General features: G+C 39.3%; 1 protein-coding gene across 2 annotated transcripts in view; it reads right to left on the minus strand.

Moving 5' to 3' along the window:
* Positions 1-3,741: 3,741 nt before the first annotated feature.
* NLK (nemo-like kinase) overlaps positions 3,742-12,943 on the minus strand; it is a 152,101-nt gene continuing 142,899 nt past the window's right edge. The window contains exons 9-12 of one of the 2 annotated variants that reach the window (XR_001007935.1): positions 8,941-9,139; positions 7,940-8,033; positions 5,402-5,528; positions 3,742-3,943 (exon numbers count right to left, since the gene is read on the minus strand). Coding sequence is in view for 1 of the 2 variants with exons in the window: in XM_011997544.1 (XP_011852934.1) it covers positions 5,474-5,528; positions 7,940-8,033; positions 8,941-9,139 (348 nt within the window). In the remaining variant the exon portion in view is untranslated. Of the gene's footprint in view, positions 5,529-7,939; positions 8,034-8,940; positions 9,140-12,943 lie in introns of both variants that reach the window. The other variant, XM_011997544.1, reaches the window with a different exon arrangement.

Raw genomic sequence — 12,943 nt, forward strand, 5'->3', positions numbered from 1 at the left:
GAGTAAAAGCCCTGGAAGAACTCACAAAGAGAAAGGTCAGCAGCCTTGCCCGTACAAGCGTTAAAATGGGTGTGCATGTCATAAAAGCATAACTGAAAGCATAGATCAGACCACCTCTCTTTGCCAGGCTAACTCTAATTTATCCTCAGTTCAGCTCCCCAGGGAAGCTTACCTGACCACTTCACCTGCTTTGGGTTAGCTGTCACCCCTGAGTACTCCAGGGCACTCAACTCTGTCTCAGAGCAGAGTTGAAACCATGTTGTGATTTCTTTATATTTCCATCCCCATGAACTATAGGCACCTTGACATTTTATTGTTTTGATAATCTCCATGGCCAGCACACAGAGATATTGAACACAAAGTAGAACTCAGTACAACTCAATAACTTTTTTTTCTTTTTAGTGACTGTTATATTTTCTGGTTATCTAGTTTTTGGGTTTTTTTTTTCTTTTTGAGACATAGTCTTACTCTGTCATCCAGGCTGGAGTGCAGTGGTGCCATCTTGGATCAATGCAACCTCCACCTCCTGGGTTCAAGCGATTCCCCTGCCTCAGTCTTCTGAGTAGTTGGAACTACAGGCGCCCACCACCATGCCTGGCTAATTTTTGTATTTTTAGTAGAGACGGGTTTTCACCATTTTGGCCAGGGTGGTCTTGAACTCTTGACCACAGGTGATCTGCCTGCCTCGGCCTCCCAAAGTGCTAGGATTATAGGCGTGAGCCACCACGCCTGGCCTCAAGCAATCCTCTTGCCTCAGCCTCCCAAATAGCTGGGATTACAGGCATACACCATTGTGCCTGGCTTCTAATTTTTTTGAGGAACTGGCATACCATTTTCCACAGCTGTTGCCCCATTTCACATTCTCAGCAGCAATGCACAAGGATTCCAATTTCTTCACATCTTCGCCAATATTTCTACAATATTTTTGGTTAATTTTTAATCTTTTGCTTTAAATATATTTTTGCCAAAACTTTGTGGCTGTAGATTCAGGCTCATTCTAATTACAGAACACGTCTACCACATACACTACTGGAAAGTCCTAACTGGCAAACCACGCAGTCAAAACCGATTTACTTTCTATTGGGAAAGGTCTACATTCGTTTTATACATGTTTCCACAAAAACCATCTCACTTCTCAATTTTAAGTCAGACACAGCTGTGCCACAAATTTGCTGCCTGAATGAAATAAAATATCGCCAGTCCCAGTATTTCTTCCTAATGTTCTCTTAGCTTTACTTTCCAAGGGTTCTCTCTCAGGATTGATGGATTACCTGACAGTAGTGAGATGCAAGAGGTGAGGTCTCTATAAGCAAAAACTGTTTCAAATTGTCCCTTTAGTTGGCAACCCAAAAAGTTTTTATACTTAGGTATATTGCACCACATTAATACCTAAGATGTGTAAGAAATTCATCTTTCTTTTATAAGTGGGAGAATGATAACTGTGAAGAGGGATGTGAAAATAAAACTCCAAAAGAGAATGGAGGAAAAAAAATAGTGAAGATGGCTGGGTCCGGTAGCTCACGCCTGTAATCCCAGCACTTTGGGAGGCCAAGGTGGGTGGATCATTTGAGGTCAGGAGTTTGAGACCAGCCTGGCCAACATGGTGGAACCCCGTCTTTACTAAAAAGACAAAAATTAGCTGGGTGGTAGTGGCGTGTGCCTGTAATCCCAGCTACTTGGGAGGCTGAGGCAGGAGAATCGCTTGAGCCTGGGAGGCGGAGATTGTGGTGAGCTGAGATTGCACCACTGCACTCCAGTTTGGGTGACAGAGTGAGATCCGTCTCAAAAAAAAGAAGTTAGTGAAGTTGACTCTCTTAAAAGTACATGTGCTCGGCTGGGTGAATGGCTCACATCTGTAATCTCAGCATTTTGGGAGGCTGAGGTGGGAGGCTCACTTGAGCCCAGGAGGTTGAGCCTGCGACTGCCCTCCAGCCTGGGTGACACAGCAAGACTCTGTCTCAAGCAGACCCAAACAAACTTATGTGCCCACGTACCTCCTGGAGAGTCTTCGTTTATCCTTAGGGGTGTCTGTACCCCAGTTTAAAGAATGCTGCTGTAATTTATCATCCCCACAACCAGATATTATTATTATTATATGCAATCTGTGTTTGCTTAGTTTCCCCCAAGTGTTCACCGATTTCTTTGTTCACCATTCTCGAAGATCTGCTTTTAGTTATTCTTTTTCTTCCTCTTGAAGTACATCATCTTCTTGAAGTAAAGTAAGTCCCCTTTAGAACTGCCTTTGGTGAGGCTCTGTTGATAGTAAACTCAATTTGTTTTCTGAAAATATCTTAAAAGTTGTCTTAATTTCAAAATTCAAATTTTATATTCTATTCTTTATTTTTTATTTTAATATAAAGTAATATTTTAAATAACATAGCATAGAGGGGAAAAAAAATTCTAAACCTTATGAGTCATCGCAAGAGATAATCTGCATCTTCCACATGTTCTCAAACTGCATACAAATTGTAGGTGATATAGCCCTAACTTACCTGTCCACACTGACTCTATTGGCTTTGGGAACTCCACAGTTTTGCAATTCCCAAAAATAAAGCAATAAGGAACAAATCTCCTTGGTTTTCTAAGTAGGTTTCAGTAAGAGCAGGTCAATATATTTTCCCAAATACTTATCTGTAAAGGAATTTAGTTTTTGTTTTTTTTTTTCTCTGAGACAGAATCTCGCTCTGTTGCCCAGGCTAGAGTGCACTGGCACGATCTCAGCTCACTGCAACCTCCACCTCCTGGGTTCAAACGATTCTCCTGCCTTAGACTGCTGAGTAGCTGGGATTACAGGCGCCCACCACCTACCATGCCTGGCTAATTTTTGTATTTTTAGTAGAGATGGGGTTTCACCATGTTGGCCAGGCTGGTCTGGAACTCATGACCTCAAGTGATCTCCCCACCTCAGCCTCCCACAGTGCTGAGATTACAGATGTGAGCCACTATGCCCGGCCAGAATTTAGTTTCAAAATGGTATGTATAACTCAAAATGATCTCTTGTAAATGATGAAACTGGTTTCCTTATCTAAGCATTGGTGATATTAATATGGCTTCCTGACAAGTAATTCTTAGTAAGTATTCAAAATTTTGTTGAATGAATAAAATAATAAATGTATTTATATTAATTTACACGAGTTAGAATAGTCAACTGCCTCAATGTCAGGAAAAAAAATCCATTCATTTTGCTAAATAAAGAAAAGATAGGGAGAAGTACATACCACCTACAAACTCAAGAGTAATGTTTCTTTAGCCTCAGGGAAAGTATTTTGAAACCAGGCAGCCTGGTTTCAGGCCTTGATTACACCAACACTGGGCTGGGACTTCCTCCTTAGCTGAAAGTACCTTTGGGCTGCTAGGGGCAGGAGGCAGAAGTGAAGAGGAGGGAGGTGTCAAGTCCCTCTTTACCAGTCTGCTTCATACAAAGCAATCTACTTTTATTTGTTTAATATATTGGACTCCAAGATATTGCTTCAAAGAAAAAAAAGTTTGAAAATCACTGGATTAGAGACTCTAAGGTCTAAAAAGACTTCTATATTGTGTGTATTTAAATCACGTCTTTGATACTGATTTAACTAAATTTTCAATATGTTGTCAGTCTAAAGTTTCTGAGATTTTAAAAAACAACCTATTTCCTCAAAGATCAAAGTGGAAATAGGAAGTGTCTCAAAACTTTGCAAAGTCAGGATACGAGTTGTACTGAAGAGAAAACAAAAGAAACTGAAATAAAACAGATGAGACAACTTTTTCAAATGTCACATTTAATGTTTTCACCACTGTACTTCAAATCTACATTGTACAAAGTGACCAGAAAGTGTGCCACGGTAATTGACCAACCTCTGAGATTGTACCTTTCACACCAGTGTCTTCTTGGGCTCTTTTGATACTAAACACGTTTCTCATTCAAGTGAATTGAAATGCTTCAGTTGGGTTGATTCTCAGGAGCCTCATAAAAAAAAAACAAAGATATTGCACCATCTTTGTTTAGTAATTCAATGTTTGTTTCTTTCACAGCAAATAATTACTTCATTGAAGTTAAAACTTCCAAACATAACTTATTAATAGTCTTCAAATTCAGCTCAGATCACTCAAGTTGAAAATACTCTGCTAAATACAGATAACTTACAATAACTTTAACAGTTAATTGTCCATAACACACACCAAGGTTTTTTCCTAGACCAATTTTAAGACGATCCATTAGTATTCCTTGTACAGGTGAAAAATGATCTTCAATTTTCTTGTCTTTTTATTTTTAATATAAAAGTTGGAAGGGACATTCAAGTTTCAAGTCTCCACACTGAACTTAAAAAAAAAAAAAAAATAGTCATCATCAGCATGTGGAGGTAAACAAGCCAAGTTGTATAACTCCAGGAGGTAGAGGCCTTCGATTTGTATTCATATGTACATATGCACAGAAGAATTCAGTGTTCCAACAGAAAAAAAGAACTTGTCAAAAAGTAATAAGTTATTTACTACTGTGACATTTCAAGACTCCCACAGCTTTGCCTAAGGACACAAACACATTTGACATAATTCCCTATGTGCCTTTTTTGTGGCTTAAATTTTTTTTTAATTTGTTTTTGTCTTTTATTATTTTTTTTACTGTCCAGTGCAGGAAAAGTCTCACAAAATTTCACAGACCTAAAATGTGCAAGCTAGTTCTCTTTCTATACAGCAATGTTGGGATTCTTTTGAAATTAGCCCAGAAATGAATTATTTACACACATGAAAGATGCATGCTTGGGGTTCTTTTATGTAAGAAAGAGCAGAAAAACTTCTAATAAAAATAGATTAAATATATATATATATATTTATACTGGGTAAGGAAAACAAAAGTTTAGTCTCTCCTAGTCACAAACTCATTCTCTCTACCCACAACATTGGATTTTAGACAGCACACATCACCATCACGGCTCTAATGAGAAGCTAATTATAGGGCTTGATCATTAGGTGGCATGCCCCTCTTCCCTACCCTCCCCCCAGGTGCAGCCACGATCAGCTCATGTGGCTCCATGATTGGTCGCAGGCAAGGTTTCTAGATTCTTTAGTTTTAGAAAACCCCAAATCTTTAGGAATGGCTCAAATATCAAAATGTATGACTGTCCTTTGTGTGTGTGTGTGTGAACAATCTCACTTCATTTTAGAAAAGAAAAACAAAACAAAAACATAAAATCCCAAACTCCCAAATTTGGTTCAATTCTCTTTTGTTCTGAGGTGAGCCACAACAGCTGCACTAAATTCATAAAACATGTGCAACTCTGGGTAAAATATTTTTCTTCTAAAAGCACAACCACTTTACAAGATTAAAAGTCTAGTAACATTTCTAAATATTATTCATATCATACAAGTAGTGGTTGTTAATTTAAAACTTCATTAGTAAAATTACAGTACAAGCATGATTAACCTCCAGAATTGCAAATCCCAGACTCCAGTGGAAAGCTACATTACATCTTCAGTAGTACATTATCTTCCACCATTACTCCCACACCAGAGGAGATGGGGGCATCTCAGATGGCTGAGCAACAGTGGAACTGGAAGAAAACAGAGATGGAGAAATTAGTTGTAATGTCACAATGGACAAAAGGGTAATTCACTACTACCTGTTTTCCTCTCTTCCTCTGAAAAAATTAAGTCCACTTCTGGATTTTTATTTGTTTCTTTGAAGTTGAATTTGCTCTAAGTTGCTTGTTTATGGACCTGTTATCTATGGAGAGGCAATCTGGTATACTGGTTAATATGCAGGCTCGAAAACAATATGTCATTTACTAGTTGTATGGCACTGAGCAAGTGCCTTAATCTCTTCTCATTTGGAAAGGAATGATGCTGTTTACCTCATAGGATACTGTGATGAATAAATGATAATAGATGTGAAGTGTTTTTCCACAGTGCCTACTTGAAAGTGTAAAGTAAATGTAGGTATTACAAGTAATAATTTCAATAATCAATCAGGAAAATAACCTTAAGGGATGTAGAATTATCCATTTAAAAGTAGCCTCTCAAAATACAGTGGCCTATTTTGAATGGGCCTTATAAGCATTCTTTTATCAAGTATTAATGGAGAAGTATAGGTAATCATTTAGCATTGGTTATCCACAGATCTGTTATTGGCTTTTTCCTATGTCTAAGGTTGCTAATTAGATTACAAACTTGAGAGGGAAAAGTAAAACCCCTTGTTTCCCCAAGGCCCAGGATCATTTGCACCTAAGCCGTTAAACTGTCTAACTGACTGGGTCACTGACTCTTAGGGGAAAATAGTAAAACAAAGTAATTTAAAACCACAGATAAATAAAAATGCAACTTAACTCTTTCTTCCGATAGAAAAACACATGGAAGAAATGAAAGTCACCCGATTTTACAAACTTTAAGCATAAAATCTTGACTGCGGCCCAACAAATCCAACCAACTTTAATATGATTAAAGGGAAAGAGCATCAGGGAGAGAGAAAAAGGAGAGGAGAAAGGCAGCAGGGAAGATAGAGACTGTCACCACTCAGATCGGAATCCACCCTTTGTCCTGCTTTGTGATACTGGAGCCAGACCCTGTTCATGGTTCCCCTTTTCCACCTAGCTTAATGTTAGCTTTTGTCAACACAGGGTGCTGGAAGGGCATTTGCAAGGCTGTAGCATCAGGAAGCAGTCTCCCTTCTTTGGTTTGTTGTGCTTTTTTTTGGTCATGTGGAAGGCTCAGCTTTGGTCCACCCGAACTCTCCTGGCAGGCGGTCTTTGATGGACCAGTTCTGCCCACACCTGCTGGCACACTTCCTCTTCCGCACCACCCTTGTGCTGTGTGTTCCTGTTTCTGTGGCAGCCATACCCTCTCCAAAGAGGTCCTTACATGGAGGACCCTCTTCTAAATTCTTAATTTTCTTAATTTCTTTCTTGTTTACTCTCCTCAGTCTACAGGGAGTGGCTGCTTTCTGCATTTGCTACTTCAGCAGCCTTCAGAATCCTCTTTATGCCTTTTAGCAGTTGATCATCTTTCCTTGTTAATTCTTATTACTGAATTTTCCCCATTCATATTATAGGGAAATGGTTTATTTCTCCTGACTAGACCCTGACCAATATATAAGGAGTTAAGGAAAAAGAGATCAAGAGAAGGAAAGGACAGAAAGACAAGGAGAATGAAGCCTGGTAACTTCCAACATAGGTTCATAGCTCTACCATAAGCCTTTTGACTTCTCTAAATAGGCTACACTAAGCCTTTTGACTTCTCCTCTAAATAGGCTACACCAGCAGTCCACCTGCACATACAAAAATTATTTTCTTGCTTGCAGTTATTACTAGGGAGTGGGAATGGTAGTGGGAACTGAGATGACCACGTCTAACTCCAGGACAGGTGGCCACCATACTAATGCTGCAGTAGGATCGCCACGTACCTGATGAGGCAGCACAATGGTCATCTGGGGAAAAAATTGCCAAAGCAACCACAGTCAACTGGCACCAGTGTAAAATGTGATGCTTATGGTGTTTTTTTTTTTTTTTTTCCTTTGAGATGGAGTTTTGCTCTTGTTGCCTAGGCTGGAGTGCAATGGTGCGATCTTGGCTCACTGAAACCTCTGCCTCCTGGGTTCAAGTGATTCTCCTGCCTCAGCCTCCTGAGTAGCTGGGATTACAGGCATGCACCACCATGCCTGACTAATTTTGTATTTTTAGTAGAAACGAGGTTTCTCCATGTCAGTCAGGCTGGTCTCAAACTCCAGACCTCAGGTGGTCTGTCTGTCTCGGCTTCCCAAAGTGCTGGGATTACAGGCATGAGCTACTGCACCCAGCCCAGATGCTTACAGTTTTAATACACTTTTGACTAAAGCCAAACCTCATAACAGAAACTTTCTGTTGCATCTTTTATCTATGTTATCTAAATAAAAACAGAAAAATGCTGAATAATGAAGTAACACTGGCATCCTTTTAATTCTAACAAGAATGTTAGAAATACATATAGTTACCTAATAAAGCTCTTAAAAGCAGCAGACTGAGGGTTGATGCAGAGAGGCACTCTGTTTCCTTTCTGCTGTTCCAAAATGAACTGATGAATAATTTCTGTGGATAAAACAAACATCACACAATCCATGACAATTTGCAAGCCCGGGAGCAGTGAATTCTCAGCTAACTCTAGCCAGCATCTGAAAAGCATTTCCTACTGATTTAGTTCAATCAAACACACACATCATCTATCAAGCAGAATTCAGTTGAACTTCCTAAAACTAAAATGACAGCTGTTGCTAAATATAAGCAAGAAACGTACTAGTGGCATTACGCAGACTGCAACCCCATCAGTGGGAAGAGTAAAATGGTCTATAAATTTGAGAGAGACTTCACAAGTTTGGCATTATGAGTGAACTCTTCTAAGTTGCTGGCAATTATTGCCTTTTTGAAGATCACTTAAAGACCTCAGTTTGTATCTAGGTGTATAGTTTCAGGTGGTTACTTTGGGGACTACCCTCTCTCTTGTAAAATGTCCTACAGTAGACACTAAAATCACTCAGAAGTTTGGATGTCATTACTCCCACTGTATCCCAATAGGAGATCCTGCCACAAAATTTTATGAGTACACTATCAGAAATTCCCTTCTCTTGTCATCATCCAAGGAATAATTCCCACAGTGAATGTTTATGCTCTATGGAACTTTGTATGTTATATAAAGAAGTTCAATACGTTTGAATCAATGAGATGACATTGAGTGAATACATATTAAACATATTTTGAGTCATACTCACTAAATAAACTTTGAAAATAAGAACAAAATATTCATTCATCTCCCCAACCTTCACCTGGATATAATATTAAATATGCTTTGTTATGCCCTGGACACATAGGTATATGCAAGGTTGTAAAATAAACATAGAGGGGAGCTTTGGTTACCATCCAGATCTCAGCTCTTCATGGCCACCTAATGGAAAATGTTACTAGGCCTATTGCCTGGCCGAAGGCCAAAACAGATACTCACCTTTAACCTGTCGGACAGAACTGAGGTTCTTCTCAAAAGTGTCATCAAATTTGGGATTGGTAACAGGCTCAAAGTCACTGGTATAAACTCTTCCAGTAGAGGTGGAAAAGCAACATTTACACATACATGTGTGATATCGTAGTCGCCCTTCATCTAGGTAGGGGTGGGCTAAGGCATCCTTAGCGGATATTCTTTTGGACTGAAATCAAATTAGAGACCAGCACATCAACACTACAGATAAATACGACTGTTCACATAGGATCTTTCAAAAGACACATTAACTGCTTTACACAGCATATATATAATTTATAGTACATCACGTCCAAAGAGGGATAATTGAATTTAGAGGTGGGTAACATAGTAGCAGAGGGAGTGTATGATTTAGGACAACTACTGTTATTATCTACCATCATAAAGTACTTAGAAGTGCCTTGCTTCTAAAATTCTGAGAAATTACTACATTGAAATAGATGTATGCAGGGTCAAAAATCACAAATATCATGACATTTAACTATGTAGCGCTTTGAAGGGGTTATGTTTACCTTTTAAATAACAGGCTATATTTTCTAAATATGTGTCAGCATCCAGAAGATGTGTTCACAGTGGCAATTTTCAAAGCTGCTTGAAATTTTTATTCTCTTAGAATACCAAATGGATGATGGCAAAAGCTGCTGGAGTTAGGCAGCAGATAGTGGTCTGACTGCCATGTTTTGAGATATAGCTCAGTCTGAATATCAGGAATCTAGTCTATCTTTTTGTTTTCTGGCACTCTATTTTTAAAATTTTTTGTAGAGATGGGGTTTCACTGTATTCTTGAATTTCTGGCCTCCAGTCTTGGTCTCCTGAAGTGCTGGGACTGCAGGCATGAGCTACTGCGCCTAGTAATTTTCTGTCACTTTAGATCAGAATACTTAATATACGAGTTTTAAGTTTGCCTGAAAATCTAAACTTTTAACATTACTCCATGAAAAAAATTAAAGAAACTGTCCCTTCTTTTAGCTCAGTAGACATATGTGTCCTACTGAAAGTAAATTTTAAAGATTTAAGCATGAACTCAATAGTACAGAGTAGGACAAAAACAAGAACACACACTTTGCCCTGATTCCAATATGACCAAGCACTTTACATTACACAATTTAAGAATGAAAGCCACTTTTGTTCTCAAATAAACCAAAAACAACTGTTCTGGTCCCCAAATAATAATAAAATGTTCCTCATAAACCTGGATTTCCTAAAAACACTTTTATCTCTGATTTTCGCTATGCTGATGTAAAAAGGCATATCATGACCTTTCAAGATAAGATAATCACAGGAGAAAGCGGGTGTTTATCTACCATGAACAGGCAAATGTATACTTGATAACCTTGTTTTTTTTTTCCTTTCAATAAATTTATGTTTTGTATTTGGTGATCTAGCTCTTTTGAAGTCTGACTTCCCTGCATTCTTAGCAAGTAAACTTTTTCCTTTTCTTTTTTTTCTAAAAAAGTCTGAGTCCTTTGATAGCTATTCCTAGAGATTCCACTGGGAGAGTGTTCCACTGTTTGAACCCAAAGGAACAAGTAGGCTGACAGTATACGTGCCTGATCCTGGGCCCCTCTGAGCTCTGGGCTTCCCCTTCCTTCTATTTTTCATTAACTTCTGTTCATGAGTTTTAGGACACAACTTCAACAGTTTATCTTTCTGTTCCTTTAGGTTATATAGTGATCATTCCAACAACATACTTGTCTGTAAGATGTTTCACACTTACACCGCTGTCCAGTTTCTCCAATAGCTTGGCATTCTGTGCTATAGATAAACATAAATGCTTCCTCTTTTTAAAAAAATCAGTTACCTGCTGGGTTATCTGCAGGACTTTTTGACATTTTCAATAATACTTTTACTCCAAAGAGCACAGAATAGGCAAAAAATATAGTAAGTAATGCCCATAGGTCTTGGCAGCATGTGGGACATTGTGGGGAACCTGTCATTGGTGCATCTGGCCTGCACATATGCCATTTTATTATCCTTTGTGGGGACACTTGCATGGGGGAATCTGGATATGCTTGGGGAAGACAGAATCACAGCTGAAGGAGGCTGGAGGGTCTTTTTTCCCTTGAGGATACTGAACAAACTGTGTGTTGTATGCCTGCTTTTTGACGGTGACCTGTCACTGAGGTCAGGTCATTTATGTTGTTATGTTGGCACTCAGTGTTCCAGATTACGGATGTTCAGAGAGAGAGAGAGAGAGAGAGAGAGAGTGTGTGTGTGTGTGTGTGTGTGTTTGTCTGTGTATGTGTATCTCACCACAGACACCTGCCTTTTAGACTCAATCAAGTAACTGAGTCAGCATTTCAGTCCAGGAGCAGACATGCCATGGCAGTAGACTGCTTAACCCAAGATCAACAAAACAAGAATAACTAGTTACCTCAGACTAAATGGACTAAATAAATACACTAATTTAAATATGGTCAATGGTCTGTTCTTCATGGATATTTAAAAAGTGGCTCATGCCTGTAATCCCAGCACTTTGGGAGGCCGAGGCGGGTGGAACACTTGAGGTCAGGAGTTTGAGACCAGCTTGGCCAACATAGTGAAATCCTGTTTCTACCAAAAATATAAAAATAAATGAGGTGGGTGTGGTGGCACACATCTGTAATCCCAGGTACTCGGGAGGTTGAGGCAGGAGAATCTCTTGAACCCAGGAGGTGGAGGTTGCGGTGAGCTGAGATCATGCCACTGTACTCCAGCCTGGGCCACAGAGTGAGACCCTGACACACACACACACCTCACTTCCTTCTTAATGTATTTCTGACTTTCAATTTAACAGGTTACAATCAGAAAAAAACTTTCTTTAAATGGTTTCTTGTTCTGATTGAACTCTCAGAACTGGAAATAAAAAAAAAATCCTTAATGAAAATCCTAGATCAAAAGCGAATAATCCTAGATCAAAAGCGAATAATCCTAGATCAAAAGCGAATAAAGCATCAGGCCAATTTAAAAATAATTCTGTAACAAAGTAACAAACTTGTTGGCTTTGTTAATAACACAGTGATAAAAACGGTTATTTATTATGTAGTGTGCATTAAATAAATTAATTTCTTTCTTTTTGAGACAGGGTTTCGCTCTGTCTCCCTTGCCAGGATGGAGTACAATGGGGAGCTCATGGCTCACTGTGGCCTTGGCCTTAACCTCCTGGGCTCAAGCCATCCTCCCACCTCAGCTTCCTGAGTAGGTGGGACTACAGGCAAGTGCTACGGTGCCCAGCTAATTTAAAAAATTTTTAATTTTGTTAATCCCTAAGTTGCCCAGGCTGGTCTTAAGCTCCTGGGCTCAGGTAATTCTCCCGCCTCAGCCTCCTAAAGTGCTGGGATTACAAGTGTGAGTCACTGTGCCCTATGCTCAGCCTAATTTCTTTATTTTTAAATGGACTGTGTAGTTACTTATATAGGTTCCATAAGAATATAAGCCTTTGTCAGGCCTATAGTATCACTAAGCACTTCACATACCACATGGTATGGTTTGGCTGTGTCCCCACCCAAATCTCATCTTGAATTCCCAGGTGCTATGGGAGGGACCTGGTGGGAGGTAACTGAATCATGGAGGCAGGTCTTTCCTGTGATGTTCTCGTGACAGTAAGTCTCATGAGATTTGACAGTATTAAAAAGGGGAGTTTCCCTGCATAAGCTCTGACTCTGCCTGCTGTCATCCATGTAAGACATGACTTGCTCCTCCTCATCTTCCACTATGATTGTGAGGCTTCCCAGTCATGTGGGACTGTAAGTCCAATTAAACCTCTTTCTTTTGTAAATTGCCCAGTCTTGGGTATGTCTTTATCAGCAGCATGAAAACGGACTAATACACCACAGTAAAAAACAGAAAACAACAGCAAAAAACACCAAAATAAACACATAAGCAATCTAAATTGTACCCTGAGACATTACAAAAATAACTTGGGTCACCCTAATTGGTTCTGGTCCCCCAAATAAAAAAACCTTGACTGTTTCTCACAAACCAGGACTCTAAC

This window comes from Mandrillus leucophaeus, unplaced genomic scaffold (assembly GCF_000951045.1).
Source record: "Mandrillus leucophaeus isolate KB7577 unplaced genomic scaffold, Mleu.le_1.0 Scaffold541, whole genome shotgun sequence".
NCBI classification, from domain to species: domain Eukaryota; kingdom Metazoa; phylum Chordata; class Mammalia; order Primates; family Cercopithecidae; genus Mandrillus; species Mandrillus leucophaeus.